Raw genomic sequence first — 24,815 nt, forward strand, 5'->3', positions numbered from 1 at the left:
CATCTAAAGTATCAGGAGAACTAGCCTCTGCCATACCAACAGCTTCGGCCATCCCCTGGGACTGACAAATTGAAACTGGCGCTTCAGAACGGACTGTCAAGACCGAGCAGGTAAAACAGACCGAGTCCCTTAATAAATGTCCAGCCAACCACTGGGCACTGAGAACGAAAAGATGGCTCATAGAGTCTGACATTGAAGCTGAAATCAAGTTAGTTCCAAGCCACCCACCATCTGCATAGATGATGCCTCAAATTTTTAACGATTGTTGACACTGATCCTAGAGAAACAACTTCTACAGGACTGTAACTCCCCAGCAAGTATCCAGTAACTCGGTTTGATATTGGAGGATGAATCAAGGGAATGTTTCTCACCGGAACTGTGCTATCCCCCCACCCTCAAGAAGGTATGAGTCCCCTCAGTACCAGACCTCACCAGCCTCCTTGGCCTCTTCTGGAGGTTTTCTCCATCATCACTATGGCGCTGCTTCAGGGGGAGAAACGTTGTTCCACCAAGGGTGAGCTATTCCACCTGCTCCCCCCCCACCTGGAGACTTTAAAAGCAAGGCTGGAGCTGAAGGTTGGGAGGCACTGCTTCAGGGGGAGAAATGCTGTTCCAACCAAGCTTTCTTTTTTCTTTTCTTTTTTACCTTCTTATCTGGTTTGTTTTGCTGTAAACTTGTATTCAGTGTATTTTTGAATATTATTGTGATGTTGTTGATTAGTATGTTGCTAAATATTGTTGTAGTTTTAATTTTTGTAAACCACCCAGAGAGCTTCAGCTATTGGGCAGTATAAAAATGCAATAAATGAATGAATGAATTATATGCCATGTGAAAGCCATAGATGTCCCTGCTTCTACACATCTCCTTCCTATTATGAAGACTGTTCACTGCCGAGACAACACCGCTGAGTATAGGGATAGAGATTACCTGCATCACAATTCCCACCTCCAATGTTCTTGTTTCCTTCATTTTCTAGAATGACCAAAGGCAACTTCTACTGCCCTCACATGATCTCTAAACAGCCTGACACTCGGTAACCAGAAACTATAGCAGTACCAAACTTTCTTAGCTTCACTGGTTACCATGTTGATGCTTCTAACATTACTACATGCAATCAAACAATCCTGGGCAAAACCTTCTACTCTTCTGCCCATGTCTAGAAAAAAGAAAATTTTTACAGGGTCCAGGAAAAGGGTTGCTCTTACAAATACCCCACACCAAACTCCATAATAGTCAATGCATCCAAATCAAAGATAAGGCAAAAGCCTCACTTTACCCCTGTGGATTCAGAGGGAAGGAAATTAGATCAATGGGATGCAGGATTTATTCCACTGCAATCCTGGCACTCCACGTGGCAAACTACAAGACAGTTCTTATGGGAAGCAGCAGCAACCTTCTTGGACTGCCTCTCGGAAGACATCAAAAACTTTGCCATGATTTTTCCAAGCTGAAGCCCACAGATTAGCAGGCCAACAAATCAATACAGCCTGCCACATGACTGACTGTGGCTCCAAGGCTATGATGGCCGCTATCTCTTTGAGACATCATGCCTGGCTTCACAGTCCACAAGGAGGCCAGATCAAGAATGGAGGATCTTCCATTCAACCCTGAAGGTCTTTTTTGTGCTTCCACAGATGACACCTTTGACCACGACTCCAAAATGAAGACATCTGCCCAGAAGATAGGAATGGAATCCCAGTCCTCGGTGACCTCCACCAACTGACCATGTCTGTACTGGCAACAGCAATTGCTACCTTGGGGCTATCCTGACTCATTCCTGGCCCAAGCTACCAAACAAAGCTTGTACTCCTCCTTTCACCCAAAAATACCATTTCAGAACAAATACCACCAATCAACCCATGGTAAACACCTTGACCAAACCAAATGGCATGTTTGACTACTTCAGTGGAGCCCAACCACCAGCACCTTTCTACCAGAACAGACTTGAATCCTTTCTCCATGCTAAAGGTTGTCTTAAAATTCCATTTAATTCAGGATATGTTACTACCAACTTTCCTTCCTCAACTACCTCCCCAGTGAAGGTCAAGCTTCATTTTCTAGATGTCAGAAGGGCACTTTCATTCTTTGTCCATAGAACATCATATTTAGGAAATCTATCCATTTATTTGTCTGTCACCTGGTGTCATCACAATGCTTCGCCTTTTGCCTATCAACTGGCACACTTACTGGCTCCCCTACAAGTATGGGGTCACTTTACTAGAGCCATAGCATCCACTGCTGCCCTCCTCAGAGGTATTTCGCTTCCACAACTGTGTAGCACAGCGACCTAGGCTCAGCCCTCTACCTTCATCAAACAATACTGCCTGGATATCAGAGCTCATGCCAATGCAGTGTTTGGGAAGTGGGCCTTCCTTCAATTCCGGCATGATATCTCCTTTCACTTACACTGGTAAGTGTCTTGCTTTTCTGTCACCCATGTGTAAGTCACAGAGACCATGAAGAAGGACATGATGCTTACTTGTAACTATGGTTCTTCGAGTGGTCATCCATGAACTCACACAACCCACCTTTCCCCCTACTTCAATGCCTTCCCTTCTTTACTCCTCCACTGCAGCGGACTCAGATCCGAGAGGCAGGCAGGAGTCTCACCCAGAGCATGCGCAGAGGAGGTAGGCAGGGCTCCCACCTAAAACTATTTGTCTCTGCACAGGCACATAACCCATATGTGTGAGTTCACAGATGATCACCCAAAGAACCCCAGTACAGGTAAGCAACCTGTCCCCCTAGGCACTTTCTCTAAGCCTATACAGTCTTTTTCATATTGATCTAAATAGAGTTTTAGGAATAAATGTTAATTTTCTTAATCTCTCACAGATTTGGTTAACGTTTATGAGGTGTTTCACCTATCCAGTAAAGGACAATACCACCAAACTTGCAGCAGTATGGTTTACTCTTTCTTTTGGGTAAGGTTTACAAGACGGACATGAAGTTATAATTTGGTTTTCATTATACTTGTTGCATACTCATCTAACTCATCAGTGGGTTGGACATGCTCAGGTTTACCTGGTCAGGGAAATTCCAGACAGGATAAAATCTCAAGTTGCTATCTCTGGATGAGCATAATACTTCTTTTACTCCCTGATTTAGGGTGCTTCCACATTAGGTGTTTACTGTGGAACACCCATGCATTCTTCAGTCACTTTTCAGAGGGCATCTATATAATAACACCATCAAATTGTTGTCCTCCTGTGTTTTCCCCATGGTTCTTCAGAAAATGTGACATTTTTTGGTTTGCACCTATACCTCGGCACACCTTCGTTATTACTTTTCCAGTCAGTGCTATATTTGCCAATAACAAAAGGAGGTAAGCACCCAAATCTGGTCAAAGAGAAAAGAAATAGGTATTCAGGGGGTTGTTAGAAGATAGCGTCTGCAGAATTTCCTCTAGCAAACTAATTGTCTCCTGTGGTAATCTGTGGCAACTGAGTCAGTCACCATAGATTACCACAGGAGACAATTATTTTGCTAGACAAAATTCTGCAGACATTACCTTCTAACAACCCCCTGAGGAAGGCGTAGAATAAAGAACAAGCTGAAACACATTGGGCTTTTTGAAAATAAATATTTTTTGCATCTTGAGAACATATTATCTCCATAAACTTTTTAATTGATATTTCAAGTTGCGCTTTTTTAAAACTCTTTTTAAAAATAATTATTAATTATTCACACTACAGCACTTAAATAAGAAGGTATTTTAGCACACATTTAAAAACTGATTAAAAATAAAAACAGCCACTTTCCAGTTTTACCAGTCAGCACCATTTTATTAAGTATTTTGTTTTGTATTATTATTTTATTTTATTTTTTTATCTATGTTTGAAACAGCATTTTATAATTGTTCATGGGTGCCAAAATAAAATAAGTATTTAGTTCAAATTTAACAAATGGTTTAAAAAATGATCAAAATGTAAACCACCCAGAGAGCTTCGGCTATGGGGCGGTATATAAATGCAATCCAAAAATAAAATAAGATAAATAAATAAAAACTATTTTGTAACATCAAATGCTCAGGTGAACTGTGACCACACTTCAAACACTGATTGCTGCACCTAAAAAGTAGAGGCTGAAAAGGTGAACAAAATGCAACCAAGATAATCAGAATGCTGGAGCAACTCCCCTATAAGGAAAGGTTACAACATATGGGGCTATAAGATGACTAAGAGGGAGACATAATATATAAAATTATTCATGGGGCATGTCTACACCAGCCCTATATCCCGGGGTGCTCCCTGGATTGTCCCTGTGTGTCCAAATGATGCACAGGGGATCCTGGGGGCAACCCAGGATAACCAGGGACTTTCCCTGGGATATCTGGATCCGTGGAAAACCCGAATTTTCCACGGGCCATGTGACCGCTGCTCCCAGGTCATCCCTTCCTCCCCGTGAGTAGCCGGGCTCTTAAAATGGGCACAGAGCTGTGTGGGGCAGTCCGTGCCCATCGGGGGTGGGGAGCAGGTACGGGATTGTGTTTTGTTTTTAAACCTCACTTTTCCGGTGGAGCACAATTGCGCTCTTCTTCCTTGTTTACAAAAAGAAATGGCAGCCGCGACATCCCTCTTTCCTTCCAGGATGTCTCACGGCTGTCAAGACGCTGAGGGAGGATCGTGGAAGCAGGTAGGTCCACGATCCTCCCCCCTCCCTCCCCCTACACCCTTAAGGTGTAGACATGCCCATGGTGTGAAGAAAATGGATAAAGAGGAGTTCCCCCCACCCTCACGCTGCATAGTTAAACTATCCTTAAGATGTGGTGATGACACCAACTTGCCTTTAAAAGGAGAGTAAACTGAGGATAAAGCTATCAATGGTTACTGGTCATAATGGCTACATCATTCTTCCAAGATAAAAGGAAATACCAATTTCTTGAAAGCAGCAACAGGGGAGGGGTATTACTCTCATGCCCTCTTTGTGGTCTTCTCAAAGTCACCTGAGGGAAACAGGATTCTGGACTAGATGGACCTTTGGTTGATCCAGTCAGTTGCAAGTCTGCATGTAACGTATAGCAGAAAAGCAATGATTAGATAGTGTTATGAGTCACCAGAGTGAAAGTACGCCCTAATTCCATCACAGCTGAAACAAGTTTGATAGTCTCTCACTGCCACAAGCAACAAAGGTCTTTCAGCCAATGTTTCTACTCATTAGGTTGTCTCTCGTGAGACAATGGAGTGTATAGTGTGGCTTTGAGCTTCTCCCTGGTATATTTTTCCAGTTGATTATAGGTCATAGATCTAAATCCCACGGGCTAAACAGTTTAAATAAATGGGAATTTCCCCCCCTCCACCCTTTACTAAATAATAATAATAATAATAATAATAATAATAATAATAATAATAATAATAATGCAGCTGTGGCTGGGTAGCAGAAGCTAAAATAAAAGCACACAAGCTGTGTTTTTCTTTAAAATTAATTATACAAATTTATTCAGTACCTCCTTCTACGAATACTACAAAATAAACTAGCAAGGGATTTTTATTACCCAAGCTCATGAGCAAAGAAAGAAAATAAATTGGATTAATGTTCCTTTTCCAGTTGGAGTATTGTACATAAATATTCCCTAGGTTTTTCAAAGGGTAAGCACTATTACATTTAGGATACTGCTTATTCCCTGCCTCTGCTTCTGGCTGACATGAGGTTATCTGAAATTAACTTGAAATTTGTTGTGTATAAACTAGCTCCAGAGCATAGATAGTGTGCACGCACACACAAATTACAATAAGAAATGTTCCTCTAATTTCAACCTATGGAGTGAAAATATTTTACCACATAATCCACATTTGGATGTCATGCTAACCCGTGTTTTAGCACCACAAGGACGAGTTTAGCATCTCTCTGGCTCACACATTCCCTCCAGCTTTCTTTGGTGTGGAACTCACAGGTGTTCACTTCTGTTTTACAACATGCTGTGTTGTCCAAAGTCAGAAAACTACAGTTAATTTTAACTATATTTAGTGGAAATAAACCAGCTTCAAATTTTATGAAGCTGACTTGTTTTCACTAACCACAGTTAAGATTAACTACATTTTCATATTCAGACAATTCACTAAACTGTGGTTAATCTAGTTTAAGCACTAGTTTCTGATCTCGCAGGAGCTCCAGAAGAGGAAGACAAGAGTGCCTAAGTCCAAGAGGTAGCTAGTCTCATTCTTATAATAAACAATGGTTTAGCATCACATCCAAATGCAGCCACTATACTTCAAAACATTCATTTTTTTATCAATGCATTTTTAGCAAAACACTGGCTGCAACCCATAGTTATGTGTCATGGGTTTCAGTTGAGTTTTAAGAATAATTCTGACATACATATTCCTTTGAAACTAAATTTGTTGAAGTTATGCCAATTGCTTTTCACAGTTACTATGGATTGTCAGTCTGGTTTCCAGATGTCATTAAGCATCTACAAGCAGATGAATATGCTTCTAGAAGGAAGACTTTTGAACATGAGAAGCTTATAGGCTTCGACTTCAACTTTACTTTGGAAAACCAGATCCACTTCAATGGAACATTCATCAATGACAGGTTGAGAGAAATAAACAATCAATTTACTTTCTGAAATAAATCACTACCAGTATACATTTCTACCTAGACTTCCCCACTCCATTCCACATCTTAATAGTTATTTATTCTTAATATCATACATCTTGATCATGCACAGAAATATTTCCTTGGCATTGCATTGAGACTTAGTGGTAGATTTAGCTCTTTTGTGGGAATGAGTTCATGCAAAAGAGTGAGGAATCTCAATTTGAGAGACAGCCCATAGCTATCTCAGTCCATTGCTGAATTGGGACTTGACGTTGGTCCAACATGAGTTGAACATGTTATCTATCCTTTGGACTACATTGCTATTCACTCCTATAGTTTAGATTTATTTACTGCCCTTTGTCTAATAAACCTAGGGAAACATCTACTGGTTTATCACATTTTAAATGCTTAACAACCCTTTGAGATAGGTTGAGCTGAGAAGGAGTTACTTGCACTATGTATTGTATCATTGTTCCTTTTCATATTCTAGGATTGTCATTTTCCTTTAGAGGTCTCAAGGATATAGGTTCAATACAGTTTTCATGTTCTGATTCTCCAAACTATGGTTTGCACAATCAGGAAGCTACCACAGCTTCACACCCTCCTTTCCCTATTTCTCTTAGAGTAAATTCTCCCTTTATCTGGTTTACTATACCCATAGGTTGCTTTGATTTCCAAATTGTGTGAACTTTGATTAATGTTAATGAGGAATTGCATCCAAATCAAGGTTTGGAGGCAATTCCTAGTTAATGCTGTGAAGAAAAAGGAGGGAGTAGAAGGGTTAAGAGGGATTACCCCAAAACGCCCAACTCCCCACTGCTTTGTGGACAGTGGGCAAACAAATTACGCGGTAAGACTGTCACCAGCTCTTAACATCCAAACTCAGGCTGAAACTCAGGGGATACTCAGACCTTTCAGGACACACTTGGGGCACAGAAATAAGGATTCATTTTGACACCCTCTATTTCACACCCCAAGCCCAGAATTCTAAACAGTAGCAAGACCAAAGCAGAAGGCTCTGAATTTAGTACTGAAGTTTAAATTGACTAAAGCACACACCGATGTGAAATAGATGTGAAATTTATTAGCAATAAGGAAGGGGGGAAAGAGTGAAAAGGGTGTTCCAATAACAAAGGAAATCAAGAAACTGAAAACAATCAAAGGAAACCTTTAAACAACAGAGAAACCTTTTGTAGCAATGCTGCAGACAAGAACAATAAGTACTTCCTATCCTATCCTATACTTTACCGAAGTAAGGGTCTTCCTATAGAACAGGATGTAACAGTTCTCAGGCCCAAAAGCCAGCTGACAGATGATGACTGAAGACTAGATCAAAGACCAGATTCACAGATGAAGATCAGGTGGCAACAGTAGCCCCCCTTGGTATATAAAACCAGACCCTTGAGATGTGTGAAGTGAGCTTCCATAGCCAATCACTGTTGGGCTGGATTACTACCTTGGCTTCCAGGAGGGGAGGGAGGAGTGAAAAGCTCTCACAACAGCCCAGCTGAAATCAGTCTGTCTAATTTTGGCAGAAATTCAGCTCTGACCTTGAAGGCCTGGAGACTAGAAAACCTTATGATAATGCATGCGGGTGGTTTTAACGAGTGCTTGCCAGCCCCTCCTCATGAAATGGAGGTTGTTCTCCGGAGCTCAACAAGAAATTGGATTTCTTCACAAATGTGAACCGTAGTTTGGCAGATTCAGATGTCCTGGAAAACAATGTGTTTTTTCAAACCAGGAAAAAGAGGAGGGACTTTGCATATGAGAGGAAAAGATGAAATGTGCAAGCCTGCGGCATATTCTAAATCATTAGTTTAACAACAGTGACTTTGAAGATATTACTACATGGTTTGAATGATTGGAATGTCATATTTGAATTGCATTGAGTCATACTGTTGCAGCATCAATATGGCTGTGCAGTTAAGTCTCTTGTTATTCCTGATGCTTTAAGTTGACTGTACAAATTATTTGTATTGCTCAGGTTTACAATGATGAAATTCAAAGCGGTTACTTTTCAAGATTCCCTCTTTGAGAACTGTTATTTTGAAGATATTACCACACTGAACACATATTTTAGGAACTGTACTTTTCTGGAGACCACTTTCTTCAACACAGGTATGCTGGAAGGAAATCCATTGTTTTAATGTCCAATTTCATGGGAGTCCCATTTTATCAAGTATTTCTTTCCAGGATTGCCATAGTTATTGATGGTTACAGTGGAATCTAAAACGAGTTTAAAGAGAACACTTACTCCCACACACGCACCCCTCGCAACTGAGTGAGGAAACTCTGAGCTTCTAAATAATTAAGTAATAATAATAAAAAGATTAAAAGATTATAAAATGGCAAATGCATGCTGTAACCAGATGTGCTCTTTTTGGGCAGACACATGTATCCCTTGTCCATCTTGCCATGGACACACGTTTGTTAAACCCAATACCTAAAAGATACTGTAGAGCTGGAAAAAGTGCAGAAAAGGGCAACTAAAATGATCAAGGGACTGGAACATCTCCCCTATGAGGGAAGGATTGTTCAGCTTGGAAAAGAGGAGGCTAAGGGGAGACATGATAGAGGTGTACAGAATAATGCATGGTGTGGAGGATGTGGATAGGGAGACATTTTTCTCCCTCTCCCATAATACTAAAACCCGGGGTCATCTCATGAAGCTAATTGGTGGGAGGTTCAGGACAGATAAAAGGAAGTACTTCTTCATACAGCACATAGTTAAGCTATGGAATTTGCTACCACAAGATGTGGTGATGACCACCAGTTTGGATGACTTTAAAAGGGTTTGGAAATTCCTGGAGAAGAAGGCTATCAATGTTTACTAGTCCTGATGGCTAAGTGCAATCTCCAGTATCAGAGGCAGTAAGCTGGTATACAATAGTTGCTGGATAACATGGGTGGGAAGTTGCCCTTCCACCGTGTCCTGCTTGTGGTTCCCTGGTCGACAGCTGGTTGGCCACTGTGTGAACAGAGTTTTGGACTAGATGGACCCTTAGTCTGATCCAGCATGGCACTTCTTATATTCTTATGTAAATAAATATCTAGTCAGGCAGATACTCATGCTTCATAAGTCTTATTCACACATTCCTCCACACATAGTGCTAACTTGTGGAAAGCGCACAACCTCTTTGCCTCCTACCCCCCACTGATATCCATGTGCTGAGCACAGATAAATGCCAAAGGATGCCTTCATGTGAGCAGCTCAAGACCCTTTTGTGAATGGGGAACCTTGTTACATGGAGCATCCAATAAAAGCTATTCCTGACACAAAAGAAATACCTGGAGCATCTCTACATTAAGGGAAATCGCATTGTTTACCCAGAACTTTTCTGCTTCCTGGTTCTTTGACACGATTGTTATGGACTGCATTACTCTGGAGGAGAGGGTTGAGAAGGGGTTTGAATTGACTACTTTCAGTTCCATTGAATTCTATTGAGACAGTGCAATGTAGTGGCGGATGATTTTGCTGTTTCACAGCTATTACCGCTTCGAAAGTGTTTCTTTTTATCCTGTGATTTCTAGAGGATTCTGTGGAAGACAGTCCTGATTGTTGACGATGTCATGAATTGACCCAAAAATGTCTGTGAGTGGTCAATCATGAGTTTGCAATAAATCGCTCGTTTAGAGGAGCCCTCCACCATCCACTGTGCATGTCCTAACAGGTTCCTGATATGGTACTAACTGTCACTTTCTCTGTTTCCATAGATATTGAACCATCTAAATACCCTGGCAGTACATTTATAAACAGCTCATTCTTCCATAACAAGACAGGATGTCAAATTTCCTTTGATGATGATTACAGTGCCTATTGGATCTACTTTGTTAATTTCCTGGGGACTCTAGCAGTATTACCAGGGAATATCGTCTCAGCTCTTCTGATGGACAGAATTGGGCGTTTAACAATGTTAGGTATGAATTTTTCATTAAAATGGGTTTCAAAAGTACTTTATGCACTGTTATCCCCTTTTTCTCTTTTAGGGTTTACAGTTGATGGTTGGGAGAGAAGTTTTTTTTAGCTTTCAAAAAACAATTTGAATATATACTCTGCAGGTAAACAGAAAGTTTAGCTAATTCTTTTCACAAGTTCACAGCCCACTTGGGTGTTACATATCACATGTGTGTAACAAGGCTCACAATGGCTTTGCTTGATTGTTTTAAGTGAAAAGCTCGTGAGCTTGAACAGGATAAATAGCACAATCGCAGACATGTCTACTCAGAGGTAAATCCTATTATTTTCAGTGGGCTTAGTGCTAGGTAAGTTGCATAGGGTTGCAGCTTTAATCTTTTCCATCTGTTTCCTACTCTGGATCAACTCACCCATCCCACTACATAAACACCTGCTTTTCCACCCACAGTTGAAAAGATTTAGATACTTGTAACTTTTCACCCTGTGGGTAGAAAAGCAGCTTGTGGAGTGTGAGGTAGAGATAGGAAATGTCCAGAGGAATGAGTTAAACAGCCATGCTGTCCTTCCTCTCACCAAACTCACAGGCTCCTCCTTTTCAGTTTAAAAATGTCATGAGATTACTACAGGTGTATGCTGTATAATATCTGTTTTGGCCCTCTGTATGAGAACTTGTGCAGCTTTGTCACATGGAATAATCCAAAGAAGACAGCTGTCTACAGAAGGGCTTGTAGAATACAGAGGTAGGAACACTCCATAAGAAGGCAGGGGTTGCAATCAATACTGCCACTTTAGAAACCATGAACTAGGTAAAAGTATAGTCAGAGACAAACCAGTCAGCATTCTACACAGATGTCAGCAGGCAACTTGCTCTCCTAAATCCAATTGAGCTCTTATAGCCTCCTTAACCCTTTTAAGGCTCCACCCCATTCCTAAATACCTTAAAGGGATAGTCCTCTGGTATAGAGCCTGGTATTCTGTTACTTCTATGTAAGTTTCTTATACTTACTTTCAGAAATGGGCAAGAACCTGGTTCTTCGTGGAAATCCAGTTCAGGGATTGCTGTCTTTCACGGTCTCTTGCTTGAGGGACCTGTGCCTGTTTGGTTAAGGCTTAATGTCAAGACCCGGGTCTAATGTTTTTGTAGTTTCTGCCTCTGGCTCTCACAACGTACCTGGGCCCTTTGTGATGGTATCCAGATCATTGCTTAGCGTTGAGGGATCACAATGACGACAGTATCGCACTGCTTTGCAATGCCCATGACAAAATCCATAGTAATTCTTTTTGTTTGATTTACATACAGGTGGTTCTATGATTCTTTCTGGAATTAGCTGCTTTTTCCTGTGGTTTGGTACAAGTGAATCTATGATGATAGGCATGCTGTGTCTATACAATGGCCTCACCATCTCGGCATGGAACTCCCTTGACGTTATTACTGTGGAACTGTATCCTACAGACAGGAGGTATATTCTTACATTTTTTTCTGTGCTTTACCTCCTTTCCAACACACTGTTAAGAATATCTGGCAGTCATAGATTAAAAGGATAGATCCTTGTATTCATTGCTAAATGGTTTTGTATGTGTGTGTTTTGCTTACATAAAAGATGCCCAGTGATCAGTATTGGTGCTATTTAATTTAGTAAATATATCTGGACTGAGCAGAGGACAGTGAGGTATATTTCCAGTGACTTTCATCTGATATTGGCCACTATCAGAAACAATGTACTAAGCCAGGCAGACAATTTGGATTAACCCCAGTACAGTTACTGTTTCAATCAGCAGCATAGCAAGCAACAAACGTTGACCTTTTGCTTTCAGATCAGCGATGTCTTCTCTTGCCATAGTTATTTATAAATCCAAAGCACTTTGTTTTTATGGCACTATGCTTTTATTATACTTCATTAAAGTGTCCTTCAGTAACAGTTATCCCACCAGCAAGCTTTAATGCTTAATTAAAATAAGCCCTCTGTTAGAGTTTTTCTACACAAGCCTGTTAATTGGCTGTTAATAGGCTGTATCCACTTTTGGTTTCATCATAGAATTGAGATCTGAGCACTACACGAAGACTGTTTCTTTTCCTGCTTCTCTACTGCATGACCTCTAAGTGGCACTGCTATATAGCGGATTAGTGGAAATATACAAGTAAAAACGTGTTTTGGTTTGGTTTTACAATTAAACAACACACTTTCCCTGATCTAAAAAAAAAAAGTCATTGAAAGTGGAGGGTCGCAATATGCCTCACATAGAAAATACAAAGTATGTTATGAACATAATGTAAAACATACAAACACAAAAACAGCTGTGCTTTATTCCTGGGAAGGCTGAAGCAACCAGGGCATTCTGCTGAGACGGTGAGCTGCTCAGCACCCTGTTCTGCATTGCTGCCTGACACTCTTTGGCTAGTGCTGCTGTCGTGTGGGATGCTGACATAGCTGGGAAGAGCTGAATGTCTCCCCCAGGTTTATTGAGAACTTAATCCAGCTGTGCTTTATTCCTGCCTGTCCTGATGTGGGGCAGTGGTGTTGCGCTAAGGCAAGAGTCACTCCCCTAAAATCTGGCTGATGGGTTTTTGGAGTCTTTGGGTGGGGTCTGGTTTCCCTCTTAGGACCTGATCATGTCCTTGAGGGAGTGGTTATGAGGCCAAGTGGGGGAGGAGATCAGGTGGTCAATTAGTGTGGTTACAGATAGGAGGAGATATGGCATTGGGAAGAGGACAAGCCAAGTAAGGATAACATGGCCCAGAGAGTTAACATGGCCGAGCTCTTCTCCCACCCGGAACTGGGTGGTTGCCCTATCAGTTTGCCCTTGAGTCTCTAGATAATGTTTCTCAGTGCCAGCTTGGTTCATAATAAGATGGCCCTCATCCATGATAATAATGGATGAGGCAGCCAATCTAACATGAAGATCTGCGAGCAAGGGAGCGTTAGTCTCTTCCAGTTGAGCACACCAGGATATTTAGTTTAGCATCAGGTAGACTTGAGGACTGGGGAGGGAGTTGCTGTGCTCTATGGGAATTCCATCTCTCTCTCTCCAGGCTCCCTGCCCGGCTGACCACTAGTGTGGAATGTTGGACCAGAGGGACCTATTGGGGATTCTGCTGGTGTACTGCCCATCTCACTGCCCAGCAGTCTCCCTACTTCACCTGATGGAGGTGATATTGGATATGCTGTTGAGGACCTTCAAACTGTTGGTTATGGGGGAAATCAACATTCACTTTGTCTGAGCGGCCCAACATTCACTTTGTCTGAGCGGCCCCTCGTGGCGTCCATGACAACCATGAGACTGTTTCAATATGTGGAAGTTCCTGCCGAGAGAGGCTAGGTTTTCTCCCTCTCTGCTGCTCTTTCGCTGGCAGGCAAAGACTTTTTTAATTATTTATGCAAGCCTTTGGCATGTAAGCGAGTCTATCGGGTTGGACTCAGTGGCCCAACACCTATAGTAGGGCACAGTCTAGACTTGGGTTTTTTTCCAGCTGGCAATGGGGAGAGTGATTTGAAGGTGGGGCCCTTGGAATTAGTCTCTCCTGATGCTAAGCCTTCCTGTGAGACAATAAAGAGGTCTGCCATGTAATCCACAAAGCTTTATTCAGCAAATCAACATTTCTTCACACCAGAAGGAAGTAAGAAAGCTAGGAGGTTTCCTCTAAGCTTAATTAGGCTAACTAAGCTTGGAGAGTTTCCCCGTACAGTTCAAGAGCTACTTTAGCTCAGGGAGGGATTTTTTGTTTGTTTGTTTTGCTTTTGGAGAAATCTTTGCTGAGGTTTTTTGGTTTTGTTTTAGAAATCTTTGGCAAGCTTAGCAGACCACCTCTCACCTGCTCTCAACTCCATCCACTTGAACCTGCAGCAGACTCTGGGATCTATCAACTCTGGAGTCCCCTCCCCCTCCAACAGAGGCTGAGTTCCCAGGGTCCGGGGGAGGAAAGGCTCTGAGTTATTGTCATTCTCTCTGATAAGCTCCTGAGAAGATTTTGCCTTGACTCCTGAAGAGTCTTGAAGGATCTCCTCCCCAGCTTCCTGTCTTAGCTGGTAAATTTCTAGCCTCCTCCTCCTGAGTCTGATTGACCTCCTGAAACCCCTTCGCCCACACTTGGGAGAACAAGTCTGATCCTGACACAGTCCCTTTGTCGGGTGAGGTGCCGGACGACTGGAGGAGGGCTAACGTTGTCCCTATCTTCAAAAAGGGCAAAAAGGAGGAACCTGGGAACTACAGACCAGTCAGTCTGACATCCATCCCTGGGAAAATTCTGGAGCAGATTATAAAGAAGTCAATCTGTAAACACCTTGAAATCAATGCAGTGATTACTAGAAGCCAACATGGATTTGTCAGGAACAAATCCTGTCAGACTAATTTGATCTCATTTTTTGATAGGATAACCTCCCTTGTGGACTATGGGAATGCTGTGGATGTCATATATCTTGACTTCAGCAAAGCTTTTGACAAAGTACCACATGACATTCTGATTAACAAACTAGCTAAAAGTGGGCTAGATGGAACAACTATTAGGTGGATTCACAGTTGGCTACAGAATCAGACTCAAAGAGTACTTATCAATGGAACCTTCTCAAACTGGGGAGAGGCAACGAGTGGGGTGCCGCAGGGCTCAGTCCTGGGCCCAGTGCTCTTCAACATTTTTATTAATGATTTGGACGAGGAGGTGCAGGGAACGCTGATCAAATTTGCAGATGACACCAAATTGGGTGGGATAGCTAATAGCCTGGAAGACAGAAACAAACTTCAAAGTGATCTTGATAGGCTGGAGTGCTGGGCTGAAAACAACAGAATGAAATTTAATAGGGATAAATGCCAAGTTCTACATTTAGGGAATAGAAACCAAATGCACAGTTACAAGATGGGGGACACTTGGCTCAGCAATACTACGAACGAGAAAGATCTTGGAATTGTTGTAGATCGCAAGCTGAATATGAGCCAACAGTGCGATATGGCTGCAAGAAAGGCAAATGCTATTTTGGGCTGCATTAATAGAAGTATAGCTTCCAAATCACGTGAGGTACTGGTTCCTCTCTATTCGGCCCTGGTTAGGCCTCATCTAGAGTATTGCATCCAGTTCTGGGCTCCACAATTCAAGAAGGACACAGACAAGCTGGAGCGTGTTCAGAGGAGGGCAACCAGGATGATCAGGGGTCTAAAAACAAAACCCTATGAAGAGAGACTGAAAGAACTGGGCATGTTTAGCCTGGAGAAGAGAAGATTGAGGGGAGACATGATAGCACTCTTCAAATACTTAAAAGGTTGTCACACAGAGGAGGGCCAGGATCTCTTCTCGATCATCCCAGAGTGCAGGACATGGAATAACGGGCTCAAGTTAAAGGAAGCCAGATTCCGGCTGGACATCAGGAAAAACTTCCTGACTGTTAGAGCAGTGCGACGGTGGAATCAGTTACCTAGGAAGGTTGTGGGCTCTCCCACACTAGAGGCCTTCAAGAGGCAGCTGGACAAGCATCTGTCAGGGATGCTTTAGGGTGGATTCCTGCATTGAGCAGGGGGTTGGACTCGGCCTTGTAGGCCCCTTCCAACTCTGCTATTCTATGATTCTATGATCCTACTGAGGTTTAGATTCATGGCAGCTTTCTCCTTTGCAAGGTAGTTTGTCCCTGGAGGCTAATGATTTTGATGGTTTCCAGAGGACTCTAGGGATTTATTCAAGCTGGTATGGCTGGCTCTCCTACCAAAACCCTGTTTGATTTGTGGAATGCAGAAATTACCTGGGTGGTTGACACAATTGTTCAAGAGTGATTTCTCCAGATTTGCAGTGCTCATATAGCTCCATGAGCTGAGAGCAATGAACAGACAGGGAGCAGTTTCAACATAGATGGAGGAAACTTCCTAGCAAAGGGCAGGAAGTGGTGGCCATTAGATGTTTTCCCCCTTTTTATCTTTTTATCATTTAAAAACAACAACACCCCAGTTTCCTTCCCATTGGTCCCAACGGGAGGGAAATAAGCTACACCAGCTCCAGGGAATCTAGGCACAGATCCTCACCCCCACCCTGTTCTGGAAGCATGTCAGAGGAACAGAGGGACTTTGGACCTTCTTGATCCACAGCCTCCCCCCGCACACCTCCGTTTTTGCTGTCCCCAACATCTGAGTTTGGACACCTGAGGAGCACTGGTTGTGGACCTTTCTGCAGAGCTGTGTTTCTGCCCTCAGAAAGACCCCAAAAATTCTATGGTCCCTGGGAGACCCTCCCAGGGACCATAGGATGACAGCCTAAATAACTTTACATATATTTTCGGATTAGTAATAGGGTTTTGTATTTGATATTGGGTCAGGATACTCCATACATCATGCTCTTAGCCCCCCCTTCCTTTTCTGTTCGACCATACCTTTAAAGAAAAGCAAATCTGTTCATTTCTACTTCAGTGTTAACTTAACTGCTTCTTAAGTTTCCTTTTCATGGAAACTCTCTCTACTTGGTCATAAGTACTATTTATGGGCTATGTGTTTAATTCTGTTAGAAAAGGAATGGTTTCATGTTATCATTTTGCAGTCATAGACACGGCAAGTTTCTACTGCCACCCTGTGGAAGGAATATAACCCGTTTTCCAATCATGGCATATATTTAAGTGGCCCAAAAGCAACACTGATATCTCCTCTGTTGTTTTCTTCAGACTTTTTTTTTTTTAGGGCTCAGGTACTTTGGAATCCTGTCCCCCTGTGACATGAGCTCTAACATGCATTCCAGAAGCTCTGTTGTGCTATAGTCTTTAATTGCATGCATATGAAACCTTGTCAGCATTGGTAGTTATCTGATAAAAATAATAATAATTATCGCCTCCATTTACTCCACATCTCACCTCCTGTTGTCTTGAAAGCCATACAGACTTATAGGTTGGAGCTATGCCAGATATTCTTCTTTTCCTCGTCTGTGGCTGCAGTCTTGGTACTAAAGAATCTTATCACACATCACCGAAACCTTTTGCTTTCCTTTTTTTAAAATTATGTTCTCTTTTTGCCTAGGCAGGCAGAGTGTGGAATTTACCCTGCTTATCTGACCACTGCTTCTCCCTAATCTTTTTGGCTGTCTTTATTTGTAGGCTACTGCAGTATGTTTTGCTTCAGATATGATCTCAGGAAAGATTTATATGTAATATAATCCTGATTATTTCAATCTGCTGCCTCAAACCTGTACTCTGCAGTAGTTGATTTCAGATAAGCTCAGAAGGTACAGGGTTGATGGTTTTTTAGGCTTTAAAATACAAGCAACATTAATTTTAGTAATTTATTCCAGCCAGTCTTTTAAATGTGGAACCAGAACCCTCTCTCTGATGGACCCTTTTCAGAGAAGCTATTCACAAAGATCAGATTTTATAAAGTGTAACGTAACTCCAACCAAAAATCTTGGGATCTAAATAAACATTAATTGGGTGCCTTAGAAAGGAGTTTTGCTCCACTAAGTGCAGGTTGCATGATGATAATCATGATAACTTTCAACTAGGGTCAGACAAGTCTATTAATTTCAGTTTCTCATTGTTCTCATAAATTCTACCAAATTTATGCAAGCAATTTCCTTAATATAATGTTTTTAAATATTATTTCACTAATATATGCATTTTGCAAAATTCAGAGACGTGTAAATTTCAAAGGATAACTGAGTTTCAGTTCGCATGGGGGTTTGAAAGAGTGAAATTAGTTAACTATACATTAAAATAAGAAGCAAATTTGTCCCCCGTCCCTACTTTAGACAGCATTTCAAATCAAATAACTCAGTCAAGCCCCAAAACATCAAGCGCTGCCGGTTGTCATATTTCTAATCTTTCATTCACTTTTAGAGATATCCAGAAATTGTGCCTGAGATCCTGGACAACAGCTGCCAGTCAGAGCAGACAATACTAGGTTGGCATGAGAAATAGTCTAACCTGGTAGAAGGCAACTTCCGATGTTCCTTAAACCTGTCTTTCTCTTTTTTAATCCATGGATCTTTCTGTTTTCCCTCCTGCTAACCTAAGACATTTGTGGATATCCATGCAGTGGTCTGAAAATTTGTGCAGTTCTAAACAATATGTGTTTTGAAAGAGATTGCTTTTGAAAAAAGCAGCACCTGGATATACAAGTATAAGAGCATACTCCATAAGCAATTGTGTACGGTTGCAAAATTTTATTTTATTTTATTTTATTTATTACATTTATATACCGCCGCATAGCTGATTTACAAAGATTAAAAACACTGAACATTTAAAAACCAGTATACAAAATTTAAAATCATAAAAAGCATAAAAGCAGACTACATGCCAACTATCCAGGGGGTCAGTTAAAAAACTCAACATATATTATTAAATTCCTGGGAGAAGAGAAAATCATGTATAACAAGTAACTCAAAGTCTCCTAAGCAGTGAATTCATTAAATTTAGGAGACTATGAGTATGTGCAAACTTACTCAGCAAGTGCAGCGAGCAAGGAATCCTAACTCGAAGAATAACATGCTGGCACCGTAGTTTCCATTTATTTCCTATGTTGAAGCTCTTCAGACTTTTGATAAAATTCCAGCCAAGTACAGTTGCCTATATTCTTTTCTGATTAATACACACATACATAAAAAAATGACACCCATACACACCTCTTAATATGTTGTATAACTTGTATTTTTTGTTTCATTAGGTATTGAGATCCTACTTAAGCCATTTTACTGTAGATGTTCCATAATTATAACAGTTATGGACTAAGATTTATAATTAGTGAATTCCTTTGTTTCTTCAGTGATTTTGATTTATTATTATGTGCATTCTTCTTTTTTTGCCTTTATTTTGTTAACTTTATTTCAAAATAAAATACAATTTCATGGTAAGAACAAGCTCCCCTGGGTTTAAAGCTGCTTTATATTCCCCTTTGGGAGGCTCCTATCTGAGCTGTATAAACCCCGCAATAACATGGACCTGTGATATTATCTGAAAATGGATTAAAGCCACATCATTCCTGGCAGGAAATTTATTTGGGATGATACATGTGTGCTACAATCTGAAATTTAGAATTTAGACTTGAGAGGTAATGTTGTTTGTGCTTTCCCCACCACTCAGCATGAAAAAAATATTTTTTCTCACCACCCCCAGCACCCACTCTGAAAGCCATTCTGAAATCCTCTTCATGTCTAGGACATTTACCTGCTAAAGCAGATATGAAGTAGTCACAGAAAAACTAATGCTATCCTAAATGGAGAAAGAGATAGCAGTCAACTTAGGAGAGCAGATGTTGTTAACAGTCAGCTGACATGTTTAGCTTTCTCAGAATTTCAGAGGATGCTATATGTCATGATATCCTGGTAGAGCATCATGACATATAGCAGTTTGATACAGCCAATCAGTCAAGTATTGTGAAGGCCCTACCATGCAAAAGCATGCATCAATCCACCTAGAAAATATTGAAGCATAGATGATGTTCATAACAACCACTTGACATATTTTGCTGCATCTGGACCAGAGAAGAAGATCCTGAGATGTAACTTCAGGCAAGTTAACAGTCTGACAAGGTTCCAACTTAGAATGCTGGCAGGGGACCCATAAAAAAAGTCTGTTTCGCTCTACAGCAAATAAATGCAACTGCCCACCTGGCACTAATGGCAAACTTGAGCCATGCAAGAATTGTTTCAATCAAGGACACCCACCAGGTGCATCTCTTGGGAGAACTGTATTTGGCCATGGTCTGCAATAGCACTTGATTAGCTAGGCACAGGACCAAAATAGATGAGACTATGGAAATCCATTATTATACCTCCTGTGTCCATTTAGTAATATCAGCTGTCGGGGCCTAATCTGGTCCCTGAAAAAGTGGAGCTTAGCCCTTCCCCCTACATAATTTTTCCCAATGAAAATTGTCTCTAAAGCTACTGCTCCTACAGAAAATCTACAGGCAAACCTGTTAGACACCAGCTGATTTCCCCCTAACTAGTTGTACCCGGCGTAACATATGCCATTGTAGCACATCTCAAAGTTTATTAATTAAATATCATCACAGGGGTGATGCTTGGAGGCCGCTGATACAGTGCCGTCTGGCAGACCTGGGAGGTCAGGGGAGGGGGAGCAGGTTCCCCCTCTCTCTGGGGTTCTTGTCAGCCTTGGGCCGCCCGCCCAGCTCACATGAGATTAGGCCAGGGCCTCAGCTCACAGCAGGCGAGTGGCCTCTCACCCAGCCACCAAGGGCCCTGGCTGTGCCTTGCTCATGCTCCAGACCATTGCGCTGCCCCCTTCGTGGGGAGGAGGGAGCGAAGAGGCAGAAAGAGGGGTAGGATTACCTTGGAAAGCCCGGAGGAGTCGGGATATTATAGCTTCTGGGCAATTTGCATTGGGAAAATGACATGGGTGGGGAGAAAGGCTTTAAAAAATATATCTTCTAGTGTTATGGTCCCAATCCTCTCTCACACACATGGCTGATATTAAGGAGATGGGTGTTACAATAGTGGATCTCCAGTCTCTCATCTAGTTTGGCTCTCAGCCAAACTAGATGCCTAACGACTTCAGAAATGCTAACAGGTACTAAAAACTCAATTATTTCACCCATCTCTCACAACTCCAGTTTTTCTGTACTACTGGAACAAGGTCATATGAGCATAGCAATCTGCTTCATGCTGAGACAGACCATTGGTCCTTCTAGCTGAGTATTGTCAACACTGACCATGGGGCTGCCTATATGTCTTCTAAGCCCCACGGTGGCTGCGAATTGCTGCTGCATCAGTTATATGATGCAGCTGCAAACTCGAGAAGCTGCACAGTTAAAAAGTCAGGGACTTACCCTGACATTTTCATTGGGTGCGAGGTCATCCCTGCCCTTCCACCATCTGTGGTAGATTCGGGAGGGGGCGGTCTAGGCAGATGGTGATGGGTGATCGTTCCCCAGAAGCCAGTAAGAGAACTGGAGGGTGGCTCCAATACCCAGATGACCGCCAGAAATCCCATGCACCCTCCTTGGCGTGGAGATTACCCAGCACAACCCCGCAGGAGTGAAACTGCTGGGTATAGGGTGAACGCGGTGCCAATGTGGCACCATCAAGGCAGCTCCTAGCAGTGGCTTTCCAGAGTTTCATACTGAATTCTTTCCTAGCCCTACCTGGAGATGCCAAGGATTGAACTTAGAACCTTAAGAATGCAAAGTATGTGGCCTACCACTGAACCATGACCCCTATCTTAAAATGGGTGGGGAGAAAGGTTTTCTTAAAAATTGTCACTCCCCGCCCCCGTGTCATGATCCCAATCCAGATTTTACTCGTACACACACACAGCTGCTAATAAAGAGATAAACAATGAGCCTGTTCAGATGACATGCTAAGCCACGGTGGTTAAGCATTTTGAACTAAACATTATGGCTTAGCATGTCATGTGAACCATTCCTAACCGTGGTGGCTCCAAAACCACAGTTTAAACATGCCCACTACCATTTGCTGCAAAAGGGTTAGTGGCCTAACCATGGCTTAGTGTGTTGTCTGAACAAGCCTATTATAATTATGGATCTCATCTAGTTTGGCTTCAGTAATGTCTAAAGACTTCAGGTCCTCCCTCTTCTGCCAAGTTACTGTACTTGATGGTAACCGGAAATAAGTGCATGGCCTTCTCCAGCTACCATAGTGTCTTATACTGAGTCAAACCATTGATCAACACTGACTGGCAGCAGCTCTCCAGGTTTTCAGGCAAGAGTTTTTCCTCCCTTACCTAGAGATGCCAGGTATTGCCAGGACCCTTCTGCATACAAAGCATGTGTCCTACTGCTAAGCTACAGCCCTATCACCACCACCCCAGTCTACTAATCTATCAAGGCAAATGGGAACTACAGCATGTCCTAGTGAATGGGCCAGTATTAACTACAACAACATGTAATTACCAGATCACTTCACAGAAAATGTTAAAAATATATGAAAAGCATCTTCTGCTTGAAATCATAAATGATCTGCTGCCATTGGTTTTCTACGGACTTTCTCACTGAAGAATGCTCAGTAGAAAATGTCTAGTAAATTAGTAGAAATCACTAAAGAAAATAAATTATATCAACAATATGGAAACTAAATATTTCAGATGTTTTCCCTCCACCACTTAAAATCTGCAATAAGCTAGAAATCACAGCAAAGCAAAAACATTTTCTTTAAATTGTGTGCTTGCTTGTGTACTGCATATTTAAGCAGGGACAGGATTTTTCCCCAAAGGTATGCAGATAATTCAAGCAAACGAGTTCTACTGAAGTGATTCTTCTTATCAGTATATATTTATGGCTAGAGGGCCAGTCTCCCCACCCCCCTTAATGCTATGTTTCTCAGACTTCATGAACGTGGTTTCTTCTCCTTTTAACTTTACTAGGCCTTCTTAGTTCTGTAACTATCTGCTCAGTGGGTGAGCACATGAAGGTCCCTCACAGGTCTTTATAAAGCAATGCTTTTTCAAAAATAAGCTTTTGCTGCCAAATAGCAGAAATTTGTTTCTGTTTCCCAAGAGACTACTGGATACCCCATTATCTCAGTACTGGTTTTTCAAGTCATTAATACAGATATATCTGAAACGATATGAGTTCTTGTCCTATCTGATGCAGTCTCATTAACATTTTCACAAAGTACCTCTTTTAATTAGGTAGATCACTTTAAAGCACATAAATAGTTTCTGTTCCTCATAGGATTACCATTCTTGTTTTGTAAGTACTATTGATGTAGAACAGAGATGGACAACTTACGGCCCTTGGGCTGTATACGGCCCTCATCCTAATTTCAAAGCCCATCTGCAAGCAAATAAATTCAGGCCTCTGGCAGAGTAATATATTCCTCCCCTGGCCATTTGCTGCACAAGGAGTGAAGAGAAAGAGAGAGAAGCCTGTGTGCACCAGTTGCTGAGGAACATGGGTGGGAGGGTGCTTTTGCACCCTGTCCTGCTTGTTCATCCCTGGCCGATGGCTGGTTGGCCACTGTGTGTCTAGATGGACCCTTGGTCTGATCCAGCATGGCTCTTCTTATGTTCTTATGTAAGGGAGTGTCAGAAAGACAGAGTGAGAAAGGGGGATGGCAGTGGGCGTGGCTGTATTCAGCCACACCCACTGCCAGCATGTGGCCCTTGACAGATTACCCCTGACATAATGTGACCCTCAACAGGAAAAAAAAGGCTCCCTACCCCAATCTAGAGTGATAGGCTCTTTTTTTGTCCAACTTATCAGAGGCTGCTTTTATCTTTCTGTCTCAATACCAAAATTACATGGATATAAAAGAAGTTGAGAGCACATGCTATTTTGAGACTTGTTTTTTTAATTCAGAATTTGAAGTATGTGAGGTGGAAATAAGGGAACAAAAAGTATTACGTCAAAATGCTAAGATATGCAACATTCCACAGTAGCAAATGTGCCTTAAATTTTCAATTGACTAGCGGATGGTGGAATGGGTGGGGCAGAGAGGAGAATATACTCAGGTGAGTCGTACCTTTCTGCCATGACATAGTAATCCTTTAAATATATAATGTGATTAATATATATTGGGTGAGCATTATTGAATGTGAATTGTTGCTGTAATAGAATTAAGTGGGTATTCTATATAACAGTGAAATAAAGAATGAAGGAGAATTGGTTACTTAGATATTCTGAATGTTCAAAAAGACTTCCCTGTGTTACTATAGTGATGCCCTCTAACCTTCTGTGCCTGAGTGCTGCTTCACATTAGTCATTTCTGTTTGGAAAATGCATGAATGCTGCATATAGATTGTCATATGTGACAATTTCACATGCTCTTGCACAGGCGATTGCTCTATGGCTCCTGTTATCTGTGGCTTCCTAGTGTATGTGGGTACTATGAGCATATCATAGGACTGCTTTCACATGTTTTCCTCTATAGAAGCGTTTTCTGTGTCATAAAATCATGTACACAGCATTCTTCCATTTCTGTGAGGAAGAACACAGAAATGTTCCTGGTCTGATATGCCATGTTCCTCTCATTTAATAGCCTTTTTCATTTAATCTTCCCAATGATTGAATCACCTTACTTCTAAGGTGATGAGCTTTCTACCCTAGGGACAAAATTGCTAGTTCCAGTTTGCTTAATTTGCAGACTACTTGTTTGGATACCTAGGCAGAGGCACTCCTGGTTAGCTGAAAGGCAGATCAGGGAATAAAGAGTGGGGTTATGCTCCCCCTGAAGACTCAGGATCACAGTTTGGGTGTACTGGACACAGCCCTGAACTTGGTTATCCAGGAGTATGTTAGGAACATAGGAAGCAGCATTATGCTGAGTCAGACCATTGGTCCATCTAGCCTAATACTGAGGCCCAGTATTGGGCAAAAGGCAGGATATTACTACTACTACTACTGATGATGATGATGATGATGATGTCAAAACTGAGTGGGAGCGGCTCTCAGACAGGATTTTATTCAGCTCCCATACCTGGAGATGCC

At 41.8% G+C, this 24,815-nt stretch overlaps 1 protein-coding gene across 1 annotated transcript in view; it reads left to right on the top strand.

Moving 5' to 3' along the window:
* Positions 1–24,815, top strand: part of SV2C (synaptic vesicle glycoprotein 2C) — a 116,809-nt gene that overhangs the window by 89,713 nt on the left and 2,281 nt on the right. The window contains exons 8-12 of the mRNA XM_063128645.1: positions 2,837–2,925; positions 6,371–6,535; positions 8,526–8,659; positions 10,256–10,459; positions 11,758–11,917. Coding sequence (XP_062984715.1) covers positions 2,837–2,925; positions 6,371–6,535; positions 8,526–8,659; positions 10,256–10,459; positions 11,758–11,917 — 752 coding nt within the window. The remainder of the gene's footprint in view (positions 1–2,836; positions 2,926–6,370; positions 6,536–8,525; positions 8,660–10,255; positions 10,460–11,757; positions 11,918–24,815) is intronic.

The sequence above is a fragment of the Elgaria multicarinata genome, chromosome 6 (assembly GCF_023053635.1).
Source record: "Elgaria multicarinata webbii isolate HBS135686 ecotype San Diego chromosome 6, rElgMul1.1.pri, whole genome shotgun sequence".
Classification (NCBI taxonomy): domain Eukaryota; kingdom Metazoa; phylum Chordata; class Lepidosauria; order Squamata; family Anguidae; genus Elgaria; species Elgaria multicarinata.